Below are 26,007 nucleotides of genomic sequence, written 5' to 3'. Positions count from 1 at the left end.
AAAGATAAAGGTACAATTGTTTACGAAATTATATGTTAGCAGATATGTGGCTAATAATCAGTGTATCAGCTCGCTGTTTATATGTATCGAAAAGTCGTAAATTTTGCTACTAATTTTGCAATGATTTGCAAATCGAGTATGTTGATACTTTAGTAGCTTCTTGTAGTTTTGTTTTTATATTTGCTCTCATTTGGAGTAATATTGCCTAATGTTTCAGCTTACTAACATATATTCTATTCCATTTACGTCCTATTCTTTATTAAAAACCTTAGGCAAACAGAAGTCATATTACAGGTTTTTCGCAGTAGCTGACCTTCTCTCTTTTGACATTAACTTCATAAGAATATGTATTTACAACCAGGTTTGCTAGTTCAATGATTATACATTTTTAACAATTTAGCGAACTCGAAAGCACAAGCTGCAGATGGACCATTCAAGACTGGCATTCCTGACTGCATCGCAGGTACAGACTCTGTAACTTTAAGGAGGCGAACAGATGAAGATGTTTTAGGGATCATATTTGCTGGTACAGTTCTGAGTCAATAGAAGTTGATTTAAATTCAAGTAAACTGACTCATATTGATTTAATGCGTTGAGTCTGTATTATCTTTATTGGCTGAGCAAGCAAAACCATTTATGCAACTGTTCAGTGACGGTGTTGTTAGGTGGAATAGACAAGAACAGCAAGCCTCATATAACCACTCTGCATAAAGGAAGTTTAGCTGCAAGGTAAGTAGAGAGCTACAATAGCCTACCGGGAAATATATCTACATTGATATTAAGTTTAATTTCATGAATTGTATGATATTGAGTTGAAAATTGTATAATAATAAGGATAATGAATGCGATTTATAAATGAGGAACTTTAAGCAATGTGGTTATTGAAAAGAACATGTAATTTTTGTATCCAAACTCAATTTGTATTTTATTGTTACCAATAGAAAATGTCCAAATTCATTTTTATGTATTTGGCAGCATGATTTAATGGGTAAGTACCACATTATGTTTTGCTGGCTGCCAGCTCGCCACAGTGCCAAGTTGTTTTGTGATCAATCTGCCTCATAAAATAACTTCTACAAGACCACTTGTCTCAAATGATAATAACACTGATGAGGTAAATTAAAATGACTTGGCACTGGGTGTCACATCACAGAGCTAAGTGTGTAATGTTTGCTTCCTGTAGCTTGGCTGATTTACGTAGTTTCACCTCCCATTTAATTCCACACGACCTCTTCTCAAGGTGCTGGTAGAGCTGCTGCCTATTGATGAATTAGTCGGCATTTGTCAATTCTTTCAGCTTGTTGTTTGTCTACATTTGGCTTTACTATTTTAAATAGTAACTGAAGAAAGTACTCTGTATATTTACACAACTGTCATTTTTTTGTTGCCAAGGTGTGATTGCCTACAACTCGGTGACTACATCACGGTGATCAACGGAATACACACTGAGAAACTTAAACACGATGAGCTTGTTACACTTATAAAAAATACTGGATCTCTTATTCATATACAAGTGGAGTTTGCACTGCCACCTCGAGGTAAACGTCAGTGTGGTCAGGTATTATGCGAACCACCCTTTGCTTATTTAGCTAATCTGCGAGGTCAGTATGAGCCGATGAGTAACTTTCTTCCATGCGTGAAATTTTTTATGGATGTTGTACATAAATTACCCTTTAAGCATATTTAGATCAAACCATTATCATCTGCATTGAGTGGTTGAATATTGCATAACTGTAAATTAATCTGATAATGTAAAATTAATGATCCGAAAGGCGAAAACGTGACTAGCTAATGCGTCATAGGCTAAAGATGGATAATTTTGCACATTCATTTGTTAGAGAATCCTCTACTACAGTACATATTTTTTTATTTCTGAAAAAATTCTATTTGCGTAATCCTATACCTTCCATGTCAAACAATGATAAGAAGAAATAGTTACTATTGTTTTAAAATTGGAGTTATGCTCCAGAAGGTGCACACAACTTACTCAATATTTATAACTATTATAGTGCAATTTTTGACAATTAGTATAGTATTGCTACTAATTATGCACATATATTTTTTGATGCACCATTATCTGTTTGTCATGTTGTGCTGACAGCCCCACAGAGTGCCTTTACTGTCAAATGCAAGAAAACCTGTGTGTCCTTGACAAAAGATGATGAAAGCATTGGATTAGTGATACGAGGGGGTGTGCATGCCGTTAGCAACAAGTCAAGGCCGCTTACTGTTACATACGTCAGAGCTGGAGGAGCAGCAGATCGGTTAGTGTTGCCACTTTCTATGCTACAGTTTAGATATTGTATATTTTTTATAATAATGAGATATAGATCTTCTGTTTTGAAATCATCATGTCAAACAGGGTATTGTCACAACAAGTCTTAGTTGAACTAACAAAACTGTTGCTTTTGGTTATCTTGGAGTGTGCATTCATGCTGTTGTTGAAATTGTTTGCATTTTAGTATATTTTGGAATACTTTCAGGATTTGAATTTCTGAGTTAGCAACATCTTACAACTACTCATAACATATAATTACTGTGTCAATAAGTGGTAGTGAATATCTTTGGGTTTATTGCCATTGGTTGATTGGATAGACTCGATCATTTTTTATGAAATGATAACTAGGAATGCTAAGATATTAAAGATGAACTTTAGAAAGTTCTCGTATCAGAAAGTACTGTTATATTTGTATCGTTTGCAATTGTTTTTTATGTTTGAGGTGATTTGATTGCCATGATGTTTCAAGATTAAAATCGATTAAACTCTATCGCGATTAAAACGCTCCGAAGAAAAATTAGTGAAAAATGACATCACTAGTTGCTATCATTGCAATTATTGATATCGACTATTGCGTTCAAGTTGAAGCGTCAGGCGACTCTATCCGGTTGTTTTTTGCAATTAATAAATATCATAATCACACTTTCTATCGATCTGAGAGTTTTTTCCACGATCAAGTTTTATCGATTTTAGTCTTAAAACATCTTGGCAGTCATATCACTTCAAACATCAAAAAACAATCACAAATCAAAGAAAAATACCGATACTTTCTGATATAAATCTACTAAATTTTGAGTATTTTCATCTTTAAAACATTTTTATATTCTAATGTTGATCCTTTCAGTCAAACCAGTTTATGAATTCCTTTTCTTGTGCCATTTGCTGCTGCTAGAGGAGCTCTGAGACTGCACTTCGTGTGTCTGTAGGGATGGAATAATAAGATCAGGAGACAGGATTGTTACTATTAATGGTGTGACGGTCATATCAGCGACGGTAGAGGCAGCCAGACGGCTCATTTCTGAGAGCAGCTGCGTTGTTGTCATAGTAATTGAGTATGACATAGCCGTCATGGGTGAGCATTCATTCTGTTCCTGCGCTTCTACAAAAAGTATTACTTGATGTCTGCATTTATATAGGGGTTTAGGAGTTGCGTTACCTTGTTCATAAAATTTACACAAGCTCATCACTGTAAGCCCAGGTTTGTTCTTTCTATTGCTCTTGTGAAGTCAAGTTACTCTCTTTAAACTTCCAGTTGCCAACACCTGATGTTTTTATTTTTTTGTATACAAAATTTTACATTCCATCAAAAAAAAACTAATAGTTTAATCGGTACAGTACTAACAGCATATATGTATATATTAATTTACGTTTATAATATGAATTCATAAGAGCTGTACTTAATTTGTTGCAAGTTTAGACTAATATGGCTGGTTGAGTGGTGATATGCTCATGCTAATGGTTATATTCAGCCAAATAATTTGCGTTGTCACAGAACTATTTTATGCGCTTTTATGATTTCAAGTGATTTAAAATAGTAAATTTTTCAATCTAAAATCATTTTAATGTTAATTTGATACATCTCATGCTTTTGATGTTCTACAAAATATAGCAGCCAAACAGCAAATATTATATTTTAATGTGACATAAATCGATTGCTATAACTGATTTCTAGATGCATCCTTATAGTTCATATACGGTATTGTTGTTTTTGTGTTTAACCGGCAGTAAGCCTGTAGGTGCCCAGGATTTTTTACATTTTTAATTAGATGGCCGTCAGGTGATGGTGACATTGTGTGATTTGTTTAATTAGGTAGAGTGTGGAACTCTAAGGGTGGTATCTACGATCATTCTCTTGCCTTTAACTAAAAATGGCTTCTCTTTTGTCGTTCCATAATATGGTGCGCACGATTGTCTTCAAGTAACGAGAGCTGGGTGCGAAAAGGGGGCACGACTCCAATATACTCTAATGGAACATTTAAGATGAACTTGAACCCAATTTTAGTAGATTTTATCAGAAAGTATCGCTATTGTTCTATCATTTGTGATTGTTTGAGATGTTTCAGGTGATCTGACTGCCAGGATGTTTCAAGGTTCAAATCAATACAACTTGGTCACAGTTAAAACGCTCAGATCAAAGGAAAGTGCGATTATGACGCCTTTTGTTGCAAAGAGACCAACAGAATAAAAACGCGTAATGCTGCAATGTGAACGCAATAGCCGATGTCATCAATTGCGATGATAGACCGTGATCAAGTTTTGTCGATTGTAATCTTGAAACATCTCGTCAGTCCGATCACCTCAAACATAAAAAACAGTCGCTAATAATAAAGAAATACTGACATTTTCTGATAAAATCTTTTAAAAGATTGTGTAAGTTCATCATTAAACAGATGCATTTGTTAGCTTTGTATTTGTCGTACGACCTAAAGTAGCTTGTCTCGTTCTACCAGAGTCGGTGCAGAATGCTGAAGGTCCGTTGTTGGTGGAGATAACTCGCAGTGTAGGCAGCCACCTAGGTATTGCTGTCTCTCAGCAGATCGTTCAGGGCAAATCTGTTCATATCATTGAGACTGTCTACACCGGCAGCATTGCAGAGAGGTAACGATGTTCACATACTTCTCTAGACTTTCGTGTATAATTTCATCTCTTAATTTAGTGGTCGTCGACGATTGTGCCCGGGGCTGTATTGCATTTTTTTGTTTATATGTTGCCTTTGATGATAGTCCACCAAATTATGACGTTTTATTCTTCTTTACGTGTAGATGATTGCATGTTTTTATGTTGTTTTTATCTCTCTATGATTTTACAGCATGTTTTTGTATATGCTTAATGTATTATGTGGTTTTTTATATTTAGTGACTGCTAGATGTTGGTCCTATATCATGTTATGTAAGCTTTCTTGGGTATTTGATCAATTCAACTCCCTTGTCTATTATTTGTCTTGTTTCAGGTCAGGAGCGTTGCATGCCGGTGACCACCTGCTTGCCATTGATGGCACCGATTTGGGACACATGTCCGCTGCCGAGGTGGAACATTTTCTTGTTACCGGAGAATCAAAAGTGATACAGCTCGAGATCCTACCTGTCGGACACCTCATGAAAGAGCAACCATCGACTATCTCTGAGGTTCCACAGGCCAATCCATCCATAGGTAAATTATCTATTCTAGCCACTGGTTAAACTTCATGTAGCCCCACGTTAAGACACGCTTTTGTCTGGCTACTTTCTTATATATTTTTATCACAGCTATAATTTTTACACTTATTTGATAAATGGTTGTAATTCTCTTCCTCGTCTGTTTTTGGTTGTGCGCAATGTTCAGCGTGCTGGCTTTTAATCAGCTCGCAGCTCTGAAGTAGATACTCAAATGGGTGTAGGTTCGACTAAGCTTCTGATAGGACTTTGGTTGCCACTGTAGCCTATACCCACTGATCAGATTAAAGCGAGGCTTTAATTTTTCCAGGAAAAGCTCAATATTCCCTGAATCGTCGGGGAAAACAGGTATTTACCGTGAAAATTGGAACTACTAGGATAGTTTGCAAAAGAATAGTTCATAGATATTCTTCCTTTTGCTATCAAGCAAAATAATATTAGTCTTCCACAGCATGGTAGACTTGCTTTTTGTTACATACTGAGAATTCATGATTCAAGCTAAATTTTTGAGTTGGTTAAAAATAACTTTGATTTTGGGCCCAAGTGCCGAATATTTACTGTGTTGACAGCCACTCACTCTGGAGGTAGACTAAAGCGTTGCAGACTAAAATGAGCAGACTGCGCAGCTAGCAGTGCGTGCCACGCACTTACTGTGTTAGTGTGAGGACAGTGTGACCTACACGTAGATTGATTACCGACTTAGAGAAATATTGTTAACTGTTATTGCCAGTTTCATATTTTTGTTGTTTTTCGCAATACTGTTTTTTCGCAATCTCTTTTCAAAATAATTTAGCTGTATAAACTGTTGTGTGTCATTAAATTTCAAACACACAGCAGAATTCTTTGTTGTGTGACTTATTTGTAGCATTACTACTTCACGAATCAAGGTTACAAACTTAATTTCATATCAGTTAGAATATTATTATTTTTGTTTTATAGCAGTTCAAGGTCAAGTAAACAGATTACAGTGTATGGGAATCAAAATAAAAAATGTTTCTAAATTTTTATGACCTTTTTTCATTTTCACTTTTCACATATCATTTTTCTCGCCCAATTTTTGCCGAGATTTTTCCAGTGGCAATTACTGCTTTTGGAACTATTTATGAACTCATGGCTATAGATAGACCTTTGAGTGTGAGGTGTATAATCACTGACATTTTACCTCATTCATGTCTCCCTCAATTGTCCAAGTGCTGCAACCAACTTTATCTCCCTCTATTTGAGGCTTTCTACCATCCAATCTTTGTTGAAGTTTCATCAACATTAGGTACTTACCCGAACCATCTGAAGAGGTTCTATTAACATTAGGTACTTACCCGAACCATCTAACAAGGTTTTATCAAATTGGTTATCAACTCTACTCTTGCAGACCTTCATTTTTTCCTTAGTTATGGTTTTTTTAACTTTTTTTATCATTATAAAGCCAATCCTTGAAGTTGGTGTGATGCTCTACTGATGACAGGTGTACAGGTAAACTGATTTGATCTATAGAGGATGTGTAGATGGTTAAACGGGATATGTTTGTGAAAGATACGGTATGGTGAGAAAGTATGGTAAGGCATGAAATGAGCTACTATAGCTACTAGTGTCCAATAGCTTGTTCCTGTGTTGTTTTGCAGCTGCGCTGTCTTGTCAGCTGAATGCAAGCTTCTACAGTGTGTTTAGCGAGGAGCAGAATCCACTTCCTCTCAGGCAGGCTAGCTCCGCTTTGTCACGCAGGCGATGTCCGCCCAGTACTGCTCCCTCACACAGGTGTACCTCAATTCGCTCTTTCGGTAAGCATGAAACTCAGGCTAGAAATTTCATGTGACATATTTTATGGGGAGAAGGTTACCTAATTTTTAATGTCAAAATTTATTAACAACTTCAACTGTTACTTTGATGCATTTTTATATGTAACGATTAAACTAAAATATATTTTTTGGTTATGGTTTTTAAATGCACATATAGTGTTGCGCAATCCGTGCTATTCCCCTTCATTCATATGCAAACTTATATCTACGCGATTTGCTTATAGGTTGATTTTACACAAGTGCAGTTTTATAAAGATCACCAACTAGCCGATGACAAGTAGCCTGTATGTTTCAAATGAAACGACAGCATTTTGAGTTTTGCTTTCTCTATGCAGTTTACTTTGGCAACCATCAAATCTCTTCTGCTATTAGTATAATTCCTGCCCTTCGGAAGATAGAGAGTTGCGTTTACATAACACATCATTGCAGAGAAACATTATTGAAGAATGGATAAAATCATTTGCTCACCAGTCTCAGCTAGTAACCTTCTGGAGTTGTCGGGCTTATAATTTGTTATTGACCTGTGTTACTCTTGGTGCCCAAGTGTGATGGATGATTATAACTTTTTTTCATGAGGGCATTACTCTTAATCAAAGCAAAATTGTATACCCTGAAACATTTTCCGCAAGCGTGTCACTGCTGTCATGCCTCGTTTAACAGTTAATTAATAAATATTTCTACAGTTGTTTTTTTTGTCATACATTTGTCATATGCTATTTTTAGGTGGCTCCGGGGGAGGCCAGAGCATATTGTGTCATGAGGAGACAATGGCTGTTTCGTTGTTTTCCAATCATATTGGTCTTGGCATTGTGTTGCACAGCAGTGTTGCTCCTGGTGACTTTCTTGACTCACCACCTTTTATAGGCAATCTAGTCGCCAACGGGAGTGCGGAAAGGTAATCATAGTTGAAAAGATTTTTACAGCATGTTTGATGTGTATGTTGCAAAATCTGATATGCTATCTCATGACGGGTGTGACGACGATTTAGGGTAGCATTGCCACCTTGTGAGTTTCTTGTGCTCTTAATTTAGATATTCAGGAATATTCTTCATTACAATATTCAGGAATTATTCACTTAAGCTGTTGGTCTATTCTATTTCTACTAAATGAAAATTTACCATATCATAGGTATGGCTTATTTTTGTTTTAAATAATATGCTCAAGTATCCGTAGATCGTATCTTATAATCTACGTGATTAATATCCTATAATCTATGTGATTAATATCCTATAATCTACGTGATTAATATCCTATAATCTATGTGATTAATATCCTATAATCTACGTGATTAATATCCTATAATATATGTGATTAATATCCTATAATCTATGTGATTAATATCCTATAATATATGTGATTAATATCCTATAATATATGTGATTAATATCCTATAATCTATGTGATTAATATCCTATAATCTATGTAGATAATATTCTGTAATCTATGTAGATAATATCCAGTAATTTATGTATATAATATCCTATGATCTATGTAGATAATATACTGTAATCCATGTAGATAATATCCTGTAATCCATGTAGATAATATCCTGTAATCCATGTAGATAATATCCTGTAATCTATGTAGATAATATCCTGTAATCTATGTAGATAACATCCTGTAATCTAACATAAACCGAGTTGTTATTGTGTATTATTATTATTAAGATGTGGAGTTATCCAAGAGGGTGATAGAGTTGTGGCTATCAACGGAGGAGAGTTGATTGGCTACACCCTAGATGAGTGCAAGCACTTACTTGACAGGAGCAAAGGTCGATGTGATTTGGTTATCTCCTTTGATGTAGCAGGTGATTATTGTTTCAAGTTATCTCATTTGTATGTCTGAGTCTTTCCTGTCCCTGTTGCTTTAGTTTATGTTTGGTGATGAGAATCATTTGCTCATCTTTTATTGGTGTTAAAGACGATCCCTTCAATTGTTCCCCCTTCCCTTCACCGTTGATTTTATGTCTATGAAGTAGTTGGGAAATTTTAAAAATGAAATTTGTTGCAGCACCCTGGTTAATTGAAAACTAGGTCTAATGTCTCAGGTAAAAGTTTTCTGTAACTTACAGTAAATTAGCATTTTAATGTCAGTGGCAAGTCCATGCATTTCACTCACATTCATAAATTGTGTTTTTTGTTTGCGTAAATTTTAAAAATGGGTTTGTTATTCTTTCTAGATGACAATCTGCCTGGTAATTCCACATATCAAGTTAAGCTCCTTAAACGAGGAGGAACTTTGGGTATCAGCCTCTCTGGCAGTGATTCGTCTGAGAGGCAAGGTTTGATATTTGTATCAGAGGTGAAAAAAGGCAGTCCTGCATACAGGTATGTTTCTGCATACAGTCTGTTTCTTTCAAGAATACATCTGTATCTTACTGTGAAGTGAAGAGATTTTCTGGGAAGTCTAGAATCAATGAGTTTTATCTTGTCAAATTCATTGCAGTATTTTATATACATATACGAGATGAATGCCTAGCGGTGCCCGGGTAATAAAAGTCTTTGCACAAAAAACTTTTTTTATTTAAAGGTTGACTTGCAACAAAATTCACATTACCGTTATTTGGTATCAAAACATTCACCATGTCTTATTCTGCTGTGTTGTAGGTGCAAACTATGTGGAAATGTGATTACAAGCTCTTAAAAGCTCAAAAACGAAAATAACTTAAAAACGAAAAAGAGGAATGAGGTTGCTTGAAAGTGTAAACAGAAGCCATTGTGTTCAACTACGTCACATTTGAACCATTTTGGAAAGGAATTCCAATCTACGGCGTTTTTGTCATGGCTGCGATTAACTTGGTGTTTTTGAGCTTTTAAGAGCTTGTAATCACATCCCCACATATTTTGCACCTACAACACAGCAGAGTAAGACATGGTGAATCTTTTGATACCAAATAACTGTAATGTGAATTTTGTTGCAAGTCAACCTTTAACTTTAGTTTAAAAAAAATTACGAGTTGCTTTCTGTTTTTTTAACCATTATTTCAAAGAATGCAGCAATTGTGTTGTATTTTATCATGGTGTGCTGAGCTTATGTAACTAGTCGTTTTTGTCGATATTCTAAGCACCAATTAGTTCAAGCATTCGGTGAATAGTTTGTCATTTGTACCATTACTACAATCCTACCAGCACCAGTTTGTGTCATTGTTATTATGGTTAGGTCTGGAGCAGTGCACAGCGGTGATGAGTTGCTAAGCATTGATAACATTAGTCTGAGCTCCATCCAGGTTGAGGATGCGTGTCAGATCCTGCAGAACACAGATGATGTTGTTAAACTCAAGCTAAGAAAGGCCTCTAAAGGTATATCTATTTTTCCAGTTGCCAAGCAAATAGTTTTATTAACTGGTTTCAGACTATTTGATATCATTAAACCTGCAACACTTTTGCCGACACTTCCTATGGGTTATAGGTTATGGGTTATAGGTCAGGTAATTTGTCCAGCCACCAAGCGGTTTCTGAGGTAGTACCAGGATCTTGATGACAATTTGACCTTTACAGGGAAATTGAGGGCGGCTGCTGTGACAAGTCATGAATTAAGCCACTAAGTTTCATGACAATTACATCGCTAAAGATGCTGGAAAGTTACTACAGTCAAATTCCCCATCAGTTGAATACCCAATGAGTTATATGTATATCACACATATGGAACATTTCAAATGCTCATTGACGTTATATTCCCATATAACATTCTAATTATTTTTTGTCTCTAGGAAAATAACTATAGATGACACCGAATGTTTGATGTATGAGTGAGAGGTCATTGGTTGCTGAGGCATTTTCTATGACACACGGGTGCGGGTGCTGTGCATCCAAATAGCGACAGTGCATCATCACAGAATGAGAATGACAGCAAAACAAACAGATATGTAGCGAAAATTTGTCAAAAAAAATTATAAATGGCTCAAACACGTCTCATGACATTTTATTACCATTATATGTTGTATTTTATTTGAAGCGTGTTAAATGTACTTATCGTTAGCATAGTATATACTGGTATGCATCTGGTATAGCCAAATTGCACCTATTAGGACGCCACGGCTGCTATTATCAACACAAAGAGAAGACAACCGCTAAACTAGATTTACCTTTCAACCCGGTATCCTATTCTTATTTCAGATTCATTTTATTTATAAAAGTATGCTAGAGGGCGCATACATGAGACACCTTAAAATATGTTAAAATTTACTGAGTTGGCTGTATTATGAAAAATTATCTGTATAATCAAGCTTATCTTAGCTTGATTTATTTCTAATTGTCGGTAAACCTTTTCTTACCTGTAACTGTTTGTAACGATTTGTAACGGTTTGTAACGGTTTACGCTTTTTGTTATTACTTTTGTTCTGGTTCAGTTCTTGCTTGCTATTCTTAATTCATGCAGTTCTTGGTAAACCTCTGACTTGAAGTCTTTCGATGTTTTAGTATTCAATTATTTACTTAAGTGATGTGACTTTAATTTTATTGTAAACGATTCTTATGTTAACTGCTGCAACATATTTTATAGCAGGTGTGAATAACTATGATATATTTGTATTAACTGCTGCAATATATATTATGGCAGGTGTGAATAACCATGATATATTTGTGTTAACTGCTGCAACATATGTTATGGCAGGTGTGAATAACTATGATATATTTGTGTTAACTGCTGCAACATACATGTATGTTATGGCAGGTGTGAATAACTATGATATATTTGTGTTAACTGCTGCAACATATGTTATGTTAGGTGTGAATAACTATGATATATTTGTGTTAACTGCTGCAACATATGTTATGACAGGTGTGAATAACTATGGTATATTTGTGATAACTGCTGCAATATATATTATGGCAGGTGTGAATAACTATGATATATTTGTGTTCACTGCTGCAATATATGTTATGGAAGGTGTGAATATTTATGGTATTACCTGAGTGGATGCCAGTGGCTGCGTTTTGTGCAAGTTTGCTCTACTAAAACATTCAGTTTTCAAAGCAACAATGACTTTCGGTTCCAAGTGAAGGCACGATTTCCTGCAAACAGTTTTTCTGCAAACACAAACATGTTTAATTTCGTTATTCTTGGCTGTTTAGTATTATAACAAGGTTATATGGATACGATGGGTTCCTTTGTGTGACATGAGTCAACTATGACTGCTTGCGTATGCCTGCAGCAATACCTGCAGCAATACCTGCAGTGAGCTGATTCAGTCTGTAATCACTTAAATATTGACTGTAATAGGAAACAGGCTTTAAACTAGATGATGTGACAAAACTTGGAATATACATGCGGCAGCCTTTATATTTTATACAGAGTTTAATGGTTATAAGTGATTTGTTTATATCATGTCTGCTGGTATGGTGGAGCGACAACAGCTGGTAAACTTGAGTGTTGGCCACACTGACGGGACTGTGCTGTGCTCCTGTTGTAAACACACTGTAGTAGCTATGGCCACCATTCACATTTGTTCAACTGTTTAAACCTTTTTCAAGAAGCTTGAGCTAGACTATTAATCAAAGATTTAAGACAATCAGCTGTCGAATGTCTGCCAGTACCTGTTGTTTCTTGGCAAACCTTTTCTGAAAAATAGCTTTCTCTGTATAGCCTTCAAGCTGTGCGTACACTAGTCAGTTGTTGCCAATGTCTTCTCCAAAATTTGATTCATCATTACGCTATAAGAATTATATGTATTGTAGAATTAAGGCTATTGTAGAAATTGGGTCGCGATCACAGAAACCATGGTTAAGTCGCAAATCACGAATTTGAGTTATCCGACTTTAACATACCAAATTAATTAATTATCAATTAATTTGGTATGTTTTAATAACTCAAAGTTTTAGCTATAGATCCAACTTTATTGCTACAATTTTTTTATAATTAGTTTTGTATTTTGGATTTTAAAAATCGCTAGACCTTTGCGTCTGAACACAAATTTCTGTTTTATTGTTTGTTATTATTAGTATTTATTAATTGTTAACAGCGCTAAAATTACTTTGAGTTGTTAAGCTTATGAATTATCAAAAGAATTGAAAGCTAAATTCACAAATCATAATTCCTGTTGCAAAATATATTAAGTTGAAATATAATCATTAATAAAAAATTAATAACTAAAAAATATATTAAGTTGAAATATATTAATAGTTGCTGTAATCATTTGTTGATTGAAGATTGCTTTTGCACAGTCTCGACCTCCAAATACATGTACATAAAAATATTTGTAGCATGTGCTCTGATAACCATTCAGGGAAAACTGGAGCCACTGGAGCCCAGCTGTTCTATGAACAGTTCAATGATAATTCATGTAACAAATTGTGTGACACACAATTGAGCTGAAATAGAGTTGCTAATAAATACCTATAATTGAGCTTTAATCACATTGTTTAGAATTGCTGTATGGGATTTTTGCAGAAGTCTCTTTAGATGCTACTCTAGTATTCACTGTGGAGATTCCTAAGCAGAACAACTCGATTGGTTTAACCATCTCAGGGAGGGAACAGCCCAACCACCCAATAACTATTTCTGAAATTCTGCCTGGTGGTATGGTTGATCGGTCAGTTGGATATACAACCAAATCCTTTGATGCTGTACATGTACAAACTATGTACATACATAAACACCTTTATTTTCATGGGACGAACATAAAATAGATTAACTGTTGTTTTCTTGCTCGCAGTTTCCCTTGTAAATGCATACACAATGACACGGTGCTGATTAACCAGAATTTGTCAGTGATCTCAAATTTATCAGAAAAGTCTAAAATTAGGCTATGACTCTGTTGGCAGATGATATCCTATAAAAAGTATTTCATTTCACTTAAAAATTATACCATAAGGAAGAGAAGTCATCTGCTTCTTTTTATAAGTTTTTCTGAACGACTTCAGTTCTATTTGCACAGTGTTATCATTGTTTGACTTTTACACCAAACGTTAAAATTCCAAATTAGAATAATTGCAAACCAAAACCCAAGCAGGATAGAGTTTATTAAAAGTTTTTCCTCATCCAAACAAATATTTTATTTAAACTTGAAAATAATGTAATGACCCCCGTCTGCAGCTTTACTAATGCGTAGTATAACACTTGGTGCATCTTTTTACACGTAAGTGTCATATTCTCGCAAAGAGCTTTATAAAACAGGTGTACCTTCCAATTTACTCACAGCTTGTTAAGCCTGTTTGCAAATGCGCATAAGGTGATTGCCTTCTGCGGAAATCTTCAAGCTCACGGTGTTTTATGTTTAATCTTAGTAACTTCTTTGCTCAGTTCCCACATCATGAAAAGATATCATTTCCACATATATAGCCACAAATACTATTTGTCTCACAGGGTTGGGGCACTTCACGTTGGTGACCGTATCATATCCATAAATGGGAAGCCACTCAAAGACCAAACTGTTTCCTTTGCCATAAAGCAACTGCAGTATGGAGGAGATCTCATCTCTCTGACAGTCTCGAGAGATAAAGGTGTGTGTGACTACCTTGATCGTTACCTTGATCGTTACCTTGATCGTTACCTTGATCGTTACCTTGATCGTTACCTTGATCGTTACCTTGATCGTTACCTTCATCGTTACCTTCATCGTTACCTTCATCGTTACCTTCATCGTTACCTTCATCGTTACCTTCATCGTTACCTTCATCGTTACCTTCATCGTTACCTTCATCGTTACCTTCATCGTTACCTTCATCGTTAACTAGCAGCAAAACCTTCCAGTATCCTTCCTTTTTTCAACCCGCAGTGCTGGACAAAGAAATCTGTTTGTATCACAAATAGCTTGACACATTTTAGGCATCAGAGCCTAACAGCAAAATGGAATGCTCTCAAATATAACACCTTCTGGCCTTTGAAATAATATGAAGTGTGGCTAGCTTTTCTCCTACAGCATATTCAATCCATAAAATACATGTGTAATATCCATCACTGCCGTCTCTTGGGTGATCTTTAGGAGTTGTATATTCCTGACGACATTAATAACTCAATGCTCGAGTATCATTGCCAACCAATGAGTAAAGGAGAAGGTTGGTTTATGAGACACTTGTTATAGCTTATTATCGGTGTGAGTGCACAAGAAGGTCGTAGATGCTACTTCCTTTCTAAAAAAGATTGTCCATTCTTTTTTTAGTGGTTCTCAAAATACTGCATTTTGTAATAGGCAAGTCAGCTATTCTGTTGAATACTACTTGAAATGTTGTGTTTCTCCTGCTGGCTGTTGACCTCTACAATTCAGACTTTTTATGCTGACTGATCAAAATAGTTACCTTTGGTTTCCAAGACTGTTCACAACTATTGAGCATCAGTGGGTAGCAGCGTATTTGGTGTTTCTTGCTTCTAATTCAGTTGAAGAACGATAAAAACAATTTTGTTGACACACTAGCTAAAATGTCTGAAAATTATGTTGATAAAAGATTTGATCCAATTAATAATGAGAAATGGGTTGTTGCACTTTGTTAAACTCACCAGCATCTAGTGAAAACGGAACTTCTGTGCCCAGAAGTAAAGTGAAATGCGTCAGCTTTTTATGAAGGTTATGACCTTGCTGCTGTAACTCTTTATTCACTTGTCATGTAACTAAAGAGGTTCTCTATTAACAATGACGAGATATAGTTGATACACAAACTCCTGAGTAGAGAATTGTACTTAAGCAGGTTTAGACTTGATTACACAAATGAGACAGATCTCTAGGAAGGGATGAAGTTTGAAGGGCGCATGCTCTTAAATCATGGGTATTGCCAGCAGCCGATGTTGCGCTATGCTGACTTATGGTTGTGACATAATTGTGATGCAGATAAAAATTAGAAGAATATTAAGTTGAACTTACATTTGTTTTATGGCCTAGTGTGTTGTTGGTGTTTTCCAAATATCTGGAAGAGTTTTTGGTGTCCTTTCAACAAAGGGTGTGAATATAAATATTGTATCGGATACAATTATGCTGTTGTCACCTCAAGCTTTGGTTTATCAGGTAAGAAAGATAGCACACAGTAAACGATTCGATAAAAAACGGACAGTAATCTGGTCCTGTTTGATTGGTTATTATAGAATTACAAATTAGAAGCAGATTAAAATTGTATAGCAGAACCTACAAAATTTCATCTTATAAAGGTCCGGCCACACGTAACGAACTATTCGTTCAATCTGACCGAATTCACGAATTTCACAGAATTCACAGATTTATTCTGCCGAATATCATAGATTCGTCTGAGCTGTGCATGCACACCGAATTCGTTACCGAAACGCGTTTAATTGGCTAACCAAGTTTTTTAGCGAGCACGATTCTAGTAGCTTTGACAAGTGATATAGTCCAAGACACGTACGACGACACACAATAAAAGTATCACCGCGATATAACTTGATACATACGATGCAACTGCCTATATGCGCTAGAGATAGCGACTGTTTTTGCGACGGAGCTTTTGCTGCATAAAAAGAAATTATTATTATTGAAAAAGAAATAATTCATAGCTTCTAAAACATCTAAAAGAAAATTTTGGATACACGATGAGAAGTTCCTGCCATGGTGAACCAACGAGAGAGAACATATAGGCGCATATAGGCCGTTGCATCGTATGTATCAAGTCATATCGCGGTCATACTTTTATTGTGGGTCGTCGTACGTGTCTTGGACTATACCACTTGTCAAAGCTACTAGAACCGTGCTCGCTAAAAAAAATTGGTTAGCCAATTAAAAGCGTTTCGTTAACGAATTCGGTATGCATGCACAGCTCAGACGAATCTATGATATTCGGCAGAATAAATCTGTGAATTCTGTGAAATTCGTGGATTCGGTCAGATTGAACGAATAATTCGTTAAGTGTGGCTGGATTCTGTGTCAGGATTCAGATTCTATTCAGGATTCTGTGTCTACTTGTGTGCCACCCCCACAAATGGAATTGGAATGGGCAGTGCGTCTACTAAATCAGGCCTCTAATGGTTGTCAAAACAGTCATGATTCTACTGTTGTTGTCACAATACTTTATAACATAGACAGTTTTAAATATTTACTGCCTTGCTGTATATGCGTTTTAATATAAATATTATTGGTAAAGATCAGAAAATGGAGAATCTTGTTTGTAAATTTGAATGTTCGTGTTATAATGTCCAAAATAAAGTTGGGGTTACATCTTGAAATATAAGCTAGCTATTTCAATTCTGAAGTTGGCCATCTAATTTACTCTAGACGAACATTTATTGCTTCCCGCTGAGTGATGCCGATTCTGTTATTTGGTTACTTTTTGCTGTTTTTTAATCCATAAAAATGTGATGTGGAAACTAGGGGAAGTATCTCTTAATTTGGTAAAATTGGTGTTGCTGTTTAGTTTCAACGATCAAAAGTAGTGGGACAACTTGTACCATGACACAGTAATGAAACTTTAGATGTCAAAATTTACAAATAAACAATGTTGTGAAGGATCTATGACAGACTACAGCAAAAATTGACACGGCTGACACTTGTACTAATAAAACAACCAAATGAATATGAATAATAATAAATATATAATAATAATATGAATAACACTTGTACAAAATAAAGCAGCAAAGAAATAAATCTTGTCAAATGCAACAACTTCTATGGTTGGGCTAATAAGATATTTTCACATGAAAGCATTTATTATACTGTCGGGTATCACTTGTATCACTGAACACTTGTATCCTGTTTTCTTATTTAAGTTTTTTGTATACGCTTGGTTTAATGTGCAAGATTCGCAAGGTCAAAAACTCAATCTTCCGTGGTCATTCTATTAAGGAACCTACACACCAGTAAGTTGGATGAAATTAACAGGCTGATTAACTTCTCCATAGCATAATGGGTAATTGTGCAATGCAAAAACACATCCTATTATTCATTTTGTTACACTATGGTTACCAATTGGCTAATAATGTGGTTCACTGAACTTATTACGGTTCCATCAGAAGCTTTCTTCATGCATCACATGATTATTGTGAATTATATTTGCAATTTATTACCTATGTTTACTGTAATCAGATAGTTTTGTATAAACACAGTATATCGAGATATTTAAGATGTCATCTTTCGATCAATTCGTAACTCTGTGGTAGAAATCTTTGTTAATAGAACCAGTCAGTCCGCAGTGTTACTGCATGGATGACAAAACAATATGTTGTTACTGTTAAGTTTGTAGTTACTGTCATTGGATGGCAATTTCCCTCACCATTATGCATACATGTAGGTGATGATAGCTGTAGTCGGATTTGGCTAGCTTATTATTTAGCCTAGACACTAGGTTATTCTGCGAGAGCAAATTGAATGGCATGTGATCTGCTTCGATTCCGATTCGTTGTCGCAATCATACAATTGTTTTCAAATTAAACGAGAGTTCATTAGATTTTTTGAAACTATTTTAGTCGGCCGAAAATAAGTTTTTCAAAATTGATCTGTCGATAACGATTTTGATGTCTAATACGTCACATATCTCGTCTTCCAGTGTCATCACACTCATGTTTGTTCTTGACAATGAATTATGATGGTTCCCCAAATTATTTGATGAAGATTTACCTAATATTAATAATATCCATAGTATGCATTATTGTGAAGGTTTGGTCTGTCAGTATAGCGGATAATTCAACAGATTTAGTTACTTTTCTGAACTTCTATGTTTTAGACAAATCAGGCTCAAGTTTGAATGCCAATCCCAGGGTATGTATCTACAGTTACTGTAAGTGCATGACACGGTGTGTTTCTATGTAAGCTCTCATGGCAGTTAATTTCTTATCCGTGCAGTATTGAGTTGACAGTTTTGTTTCACACGCGTGCTGATTGAGTGAAATATTAGATTTGAAGCTGAAAGATGTGTTACTGCATGGTAATACATAGCAACTGTATTTATGAGTTAGCTTACAGCCACAGCAACAACAGCGTGTTAACCACATGGATACGTAAACATACATACCATATAGTTGTAATACGAAAATACAGATACATAAGCTTTAATACAAAGCAGAAATATTTACAACTTCAGGTTGAATAACATGAAAAATATTACTGGTAAGATATTACTGGTAAGATATTACTGGTAAGGCATTGCCCGTATAAAAGTAAAAACAACACGAATGACCTGCCGTTATATTAAATTCAAAATTTTATGTATCTAATGTCTGTAGTATTTACATATAATAAACTGGATAGTATTACAATACTGAAGATATAATAGACTACATCTAGTAACTAATTCTATGTCTTTCAAAACAGTCATCTTACATCCAGTCTCTCCTCAAAGAAATATACTCATTGCCACCCATATATTTACCCGTACTAACATCTTCGTTTTCTCCAATAACCTTACTCACGCTGCCTATTTTGCTAACTTGTGTGGTGATGCCATGATTGCGAGTGTCTGGCATCACGGAATGGGCAAAAGCACACGTATCACACAGGTGTATATTACATTGACTGCAGTGTCTGCCTGCCGTCGCATAGAGTCCATCACACGCGCAGTTGTCACACATGGCTTCGTACCTCCAGGTCTGATAGAGTTCATCGTGTGACCGATCAGTTACCTACAGTATGATATTGTTTTGATAAAATGAGCTACATTTTATAAAATTGAAGACCTTAAAGTATACAAATAAATCACAATTGCGATACGAGACCATGCACCTTCCCAAATATATTCTGTGTAGTAAACATGTGAGACAGTGGAAAATAAAGCTGTTGTGTTTAGCATAAAATTGTCCAAAATTAGCCACTGCAAGAAAAACCACAGTTTATAATAAAAACTTTGGATAAAGATTTCAATTATCGTCTTTGGCATTCATTGAACATATTTCATTGAAGCAAATACATAATTGTTGGTGAAGTATGTCAGAAGGTACACATACAATTGAAAAATTGTACCTGTGGTGATGGATAGAGATTATTAAACAGTAGAATTTTATGATCATAAACAAGTCCCAACTTCCCTTATTTTGGGTTTTGGACCTTTTTCCGAACATGAGGCTTAGTAATCTGTACAAGATCTCAATTACTGCACTTGGACTACTGAACATCACACCAACAATTGCAGCTACCAATTGTTAACTTCGATTCAATTACTGTAATAACAGAGTCTGTCTATCATGAACGAGCATAAATGTGACATAAGCATAAACAAGCTTGGTGAGTGTGTTTTTAAGGAACCAAATATGATTTAAATTTCAAAAATAAATTTTAATTCAGATTAAAGTGTTTACGTATAAGATTGCAGTATTTACTTGTCTGTCTTCTCTAGCCGGACTTTCTTACACTGTGAAATCTTAGCTCACTTGGCGCATAAAAAATTGTGAAAAACTGTGGCTGTACTGACCTTGTGACTGAGGTGCCACGTGCCCCAAGGAGGTGCACTTAATTTTCTGCAGTGTGGACAAGGAAAGTCCAGACTGTTCATGTATCGACCTCGCTCTACATAGGCATAGAGACACTGATAGCAGAAAGTGTGCTTGCAATTAAGATGAGTCGGCTCGACAGGTGGTTGTTTACAGAGTCGACATCGAACAGACCTTGGAGTTTCTGGTGTGAGTTTGGCAGAGTCATTTGCATGCTGCAGCACCGATGGAGCTGAGCGCCTAGCCATCATTTTTACATTTTGCCTTCCATCTACAGAAAAATGCAAACATTTTTAAAGATTTGCACAATGCAGAGGTTAAGCCATGCTTATTCAAAAAGGTATGGTAGGCTCTACTATACATGTATTATGTTGTATTTAATAGGTTCAAGACCAACATTCGGGCCAGAGTAAGGACAGCGCTGTCGATTCATGGGACAGCCAACAAATATCACCCTTAATTCAAAAGCAAGGTAACAAGAAAGCCTTTCGCAAATTTGTTATATAATAGTTGAATGAAATACTGAAATGAGATACTTTACCGCTGAGCTTATCAGAATAATAATACTAACTAGATGAGAAAATATGAGCCTGATAATTATTATTTATTCATCTTTGGCTGTATCAGTACATAAATCTGAAAAATTGTCAACAGATTAGTTTTATCTATTGGTATAGTAACTGTGAATGCTTCATTTGAAACAGGAAAGAGCAATGATGGAAGATCATGGAACAAGATGATAAGTGAGTTAGAGAACTTGGGGCAAATGGAAAAGAACAGCCCTTCTGATTTGACTGCTCATTCAAATAAACAACAAAGATCATCCACCTCATCACCGCATAGCCACAAGCTTAAAATTCACATACCCAAAACACCGGTACGACTTGCAGAAAGGTTTTCAGTCAAAATTATCTATGAATAAATATGAGTTTAAAATGAATATGGTATCATAAAAACCATGTGGACAGTTGATAACATAATCAATGTAATTTAGTTGTATCTTATCACTGTATAATCATTGCTTTAGGAGCTTTCAACCAGTGTCTTCCCCCTCACTATACATATCCATCGCGACTTGCACGAAACCTTCGGTTTTGGGCTGAGCAACATAATGCGTGGGGGTCATGAAGGTTGCTATATAAAAGCTGTTGGAGTGAACAGTCCAGCTGAAAAGGGAGGCCTGAGGAAGTATGATAGGCTTCTACAGGTAATATGCAAGATTTAATGGTTGTAAAAGTTGGTTTTCAGCTGAGGATCTGTGAAAGTTTTTTTGTTTAATAACCTAGCCATGTTTGACTGCTAAACTATGGAACTGTGCAGTCATCAGCATTTTAGCGTATTGCTTTTTTTAGGAGCCATTCAGCGTAATGCAAACTACAAAATAGTGCTACTCTGTATTGCCTATTCATTGTCATTTGTTATGAGTTTGTGTTGGAATTACGCATAACTTGTACAGCAACAATACCTTGTGAATCTTCTTCACAACAAACATTGCTCAAATTCATGAATGTCATTACAATTTTTTGGAAGTAAATTTATGCTATAATTTTGATTTTATTTGCTTTTCACAGATAGGTGTTTGTTCGAACGTCGTGTTCAAGTATACCGACTATGCATTCTACATTTGGTTGTCCGCGCAAAAGTTCATATAAGCTTATATCATGGTAAATTAAAAAAGCCTATTTTATATTTCTGGATTACCTAAAACGAAAATGGTGCCTTTTATAGACACATATCTTTACACAGTTCATTGACAAATAATACAGCTGATCCACTTAAAATATGCTCACTAACAAAATGTTCAGAAATGTAGTGATACAACATGGATTGTAACTATTCCTCACAAGGTGTAAAAGATTGTAAGTGGTTACTTGTAATGCTGCCTTGATTGTTTGCCAACTAGTTTGATGTAAGCTAGCTCAGACCAGCCAGCATAATCAGGATTTTGAGAACTGTTATATTAGTTGGACATTAGTTACTAGTGCAAATTGTTTTGCTTTACTAAAGCCATAGCATCAATGGCTGGCTGCCTTTGAAGATAGTTGAGGGACAGCCAATTTTGCTGCTATGTCACTTGGCTTGCTGAATAGGCAAAATTTCCAGCTAATCAAACAATTAAAGTTTACAAGTATAGGTCTTAATTGTTACAATGATTATATGTGATCTGTTCCATCATTGCTGGGACCTAAGTGGGATTATGGAAAAGCTAAGGTAGATCTATTAAAATATTTACATACGCGCAAGATATTTACATATCTTTACATTATCCCAAGCTTTTTGGATCATGTGATTGTATTCAGCCTTGTTGATTTGCATAAATTTGCAAAGATTTGCCATAACATGTAACATTACAATGTACTATGTGCAGTACGAACTGTAAAGAGCTCTTACCTTCTAGATAGACGTATAAAATAAACATTGAATTTAACTTAAATAAATTTAGCCTACTAGGCACATACTTAGAGCCAAATTTTAGCTTTTAATTTTAGTATTTTGAACTATTTATCTAAACTTCAACGTTGTCATCGGCTAAAATTTTATCACGTATCCGTTTCCGGTTTTGTTTTTACTATAACTAATAATGCTGAACTGAGAGAGATTGAACATCGTATCTCTTTTATGCATTGCGGGAGGGATTTCGGCGAATAGCATATCAGCATATTTGTTATTCCGACATACTGAGCACACTGACTGCCAAATTCGAATTTCAGGAGGAATCTTTGTTGATGTCGCATGGCGACAAGTATTTCATATGGAGAGGGCGGAAAAACATTTTGTGCTACTTCGTACGGCGAAAACAATTGTATAAAAAGTCATAACCTAAGGGCCTACTGTAGCAGCAATTTGACATCAATTATGACTGTTATTTGCACTATCCAAAAGAAAATGTAGCTCTGTAATCAATATTACACGTTAGTTGCTTATTTCCAGATAAGTGTTTCACAGCACTGATGACGGCTTAGGCTTTTTGTATTATTTCTATGGTAATATCTGTAATATAAGGGTTTACTAATTTTATAATGACTGAGTATTTTATACTAGTGCCGGGCACGAGTACTTTTTGGCCAACGAGTTTAGACTGCCCCTTCCGTTCGAGTTTTTTGAGTATCGGATAGCTGGTAGTGCTTAGCATGAGTACTTCTTGGCCAACGGGTTTTTCGGGTATTGGGTTTGTTGATTCAATTTATTTATTATTTTTTACTGTTCTCTATCGACCAATATTCGTGCTTGCAGCATATAACAGACGGGTTTTCAAACAGTGCTTAGAGCGCAATAGACCGAGTTTTTGTTCACTCTACGGATTCGTGTACCAAAACCCGAACTTGCAAGTCGAAATCCGAACTCGCAAGATCGAAATGGTCAAAATTTCTATTACCCGAGACTGGAGAGAAAATAAACCTGTGAGTTCGACGGGTTTTATTGCTTGTGCCCAGCACTAGTTTGTACACTGAGTTAATATGTCTCTAAACCATTCCATATAAGCTTTATTTATACTATCTGAACTATCCATTGTGGTGGCAGAATGCTCAAGTGACCGGTATCAACTAAATCAAATGATGCATCATAGTCAAATTGGTTTGAAAGTTTTATTAAATGATATACAGCAGGATGAAAGATTTGATCTAAAGGGTACAGGAAGGAAAAGCTAATTTACTGGGTGGATAGGCACATGTCAAGTATTAATATGTAACGCAAATTGAGTGTGAATGAGTTGCACCAAAACATACACTGTGTGCAAATATTGGATGGGTGGTTGCTGTTAATCTGAAGCTAAGCAACTAATGCCAGAGTGAACATTCTTTATTATACGGTTCCTTGAATACTACGTGTACCACACAACCGGAGATAGCAAGCAACCGGATTACCCCTGATGGCAGAATGCCAAATAGCTTGAATTAGCCATCATGTGATTCTTTTCACGAAAGACACACGCTGGCTATTCAATATTATAAGCAATGAAAAGGCTTTGTGATTTAAGTTGAATGCGTGCGGCTCAAGGTGGCTGCATCAAGATGTAAAGATTTGAAAGGATATTAAGAACATCGTAGTGTGAGCTGAACTCAACTCACATATTTATATCTTGCAGTCCATTTGGCATGTTTAGGTGAATGACGTGGATGTCAGGAGTCACAACTGTAATGATATCGTACCCATAATTGAGGTGGCTGGTACAACACTAACACTAGTGGTTAAGAGAAGCCGATCGGATTCTTGTTCAATAAACTCTGGCTCTGCTGTCTCAAGCCAAAGCTCATCTGCTGACAACATTTCATATGCTCAATAGGGTTGCTCACCAATGTACTAATATACTTTGCAATAACTGATGCTTGTGTTTAGCTGCGATGAAAACTGATGTAAATTATGCTAAAATGTTTTAAAATGTTACTTTTTATTGTTTTATGTTATTTAGCATTTTATTTGACATTGCAACCTGTGAGTAATGTTTATAAAGGGTTCTGATAAAGATAAATTTTTACCTATGTTATATTTTTTATTTGGAATACGACAAAACATGAAATATCTAAAAAAATATTTCCTGAGACATAGCACCTAGTTTGCTAATTATCAACAATGGGAAGCCCTATTAACTGAAATGTATTGCATGGTTGATTCTGTGCGAGTTTGTTTGCATTAATCACAGATGAGCAGATTCAATTCACAAATGAATCAAAAAGTGATGATAATACAATTTGGATACTACTTTTTAGATCTAAAATATTTACAACTATAATAGTCAGCGAAGACTAACGAAAATATGAGTAATTGTAGGAGTCTATCAGGTTGAAGTGTAAGTCATGAGCTGATTTCATGAAGGCCTGAGTTTGTAGTGGGCCACAATGCTTTGAGGATGATAACAATTAAATTCAAGTACTCATCGTTTAGTGACAATAACGATGCTAAAGTGATATTTAACTATATATAACCACAGTAAATTTATCGGTATTCATCAATTTCAAATAGACCAGCCCGCGTAATTACTTCGTAAAAAGGAGTAAGCTGCGACATTGAAAGACAAACTATACGGTTTGACGACTATATGTTGACGCTTTTTATGCTAACAAAATAAATTCAGACGAACAGCTGAACATGAAACTTTTAATAACTATGCATGATAGCCAATGAAGTGCCCGAATGTAAAATTAAAATAATTAATAGGATATAATATATTTGACACGCACAAATATTAAAAAAAGTTATGCACAGCCAAGACATTTGTGCTTATTACTTGGATGGCAATAAGCCGATGATATTTAGCTGATATACCGACAAAGCAATGTGTTTCAAGTAAACGGGCTTCTTCTTTAGTTCTTACCACGATAATCTGCTTTGTTTACTTCTGCTCTTGGAAGTTGAATGTAAGAATGTCGCGTGCTTCGCGCATATCGCTTTTAATCCGCATTCAACGTTGAATCGGTCGAAAAATAAAAAAACCCTCTCAACTCAGAAAACTTGTTTTAGTAAAACTTAATTTTTTTTAAAATTTTAATAC

The 26,007-nt window shown here is 35.5% G+C and overlaps 2 protein-coding genes across 2 annotated transcripts; one reads left to right on the top strand and one right to left on the bottom strand.

The window, feature by feature from the left end:
- Window positions 1-1,109: 1,109 nt before the first annotated feature.
- LOC137388764 (glutamate receptor-interacting protein 1-like) lies at window positions 1,110-25,043 on the top strand. The gene is made up of 18 exons (XM_068075216.1): window positions 1,110-1,114; window positions 1,393-1,538; window positions 2,102-2,264; window positions 3,205-3,350; window positions 4,729-4,876; window positions 5,229-5,428; window positions 7,050-7,205; window positions 7,947-8,118; window positions 8,891-9,030; window positions 9,403-9,550; window positions 10,383-10,522; window positions 13,611-13,752; window positions 14,526-14,662; window positions 18,818-18,852; window positions 20,901-20,988; window positions 21,221-21,393; window positions 21,544-21,723; window positions 24,622-25,043. Exons 1-18 carry the CDS (start codon window positions 1,110-1,112, stop codon window positions 24,799-24,801), a joined length of 2,499 nt encoding a protein of 832 aa, XP_067931317.1. The 3' UTR covers window positions 24,802-25,043.
- On the bottom strand, window positions 19,013-25,895 carry LOC137400354 (uncharacterized). The gene is made up of 3 exons (XM_068086686.1): window positions 25,831-25,895; window positions 20,498-20,787; window positions 19,013-19,712 (listed from the first exon to the last, which is right to left on the bottom strand). Exons 2-3 carry the CDS (start codon window positions 20,765-20,767, stop codon window positions 19,410-19,412), a joined length of 573 nt encoding a protein of 190 aa, XP_067942787.1. The 5' UTR covers window positions 20,768-20,787; window positions 25,831-25,895; the 3' UTR covers window positions 19,013-19,409.
- Between the last annotated feature and the right edge of the window lie 112 nt (window positions 25,896-26,007).

Source organism: Watersipora subatra, chromosome 1 (assembly GCF_963576615.1).
Source record: "Watersipora subatra chromosome 1, tzWatSuba1.1, whole genome shotgun sequence".
NCBI lineage: Eukaryota > Metazoa > Bryozoa > Gymnolaemata > Cheilostomatida > Watersiporidae > Watersipora > Watersipora subatra.
Note: the sequence above shows the minus strand (reverse complement) of the source record. Positions and strands in the feature narration are given on the sequence as shown.

Excerpts from the sequence above, each read along its gene's own strand:
- LOC137388764 (XM_068075216.1), top strand. Across the intron at positions 14,663-18,817 it reads GACAGTCTCGAGAGATAAAG|ACAAATCAGGCTCAAGTTTG; the intron begins GTGTGTGTGACT and ends TCTATGTTTTAG. Across the intron at positions 21,724-24,621 it reads AGTATGATAGGCTTCTACAG|GTGAATGACGTGGATGTCAG; the intron begins GTAATATGCAAG and ends TGGCATGTTTAG.
- LOC137400354 (XM_068086686.1), bottom strand. The coding sequence starts at position 20,767 with ATGATGGCTAGGCGCTCAGCTCCATCGGTGCTGCAGCATGCAAATGAC. Across the intron at positions 19,713-20,497 it reads CGTGGCACCTCAGTCACAAG|GTAACTGATCGGTCACACGA; the intron begins GTCAGTACAGCC and ends ATCATACTGTAG.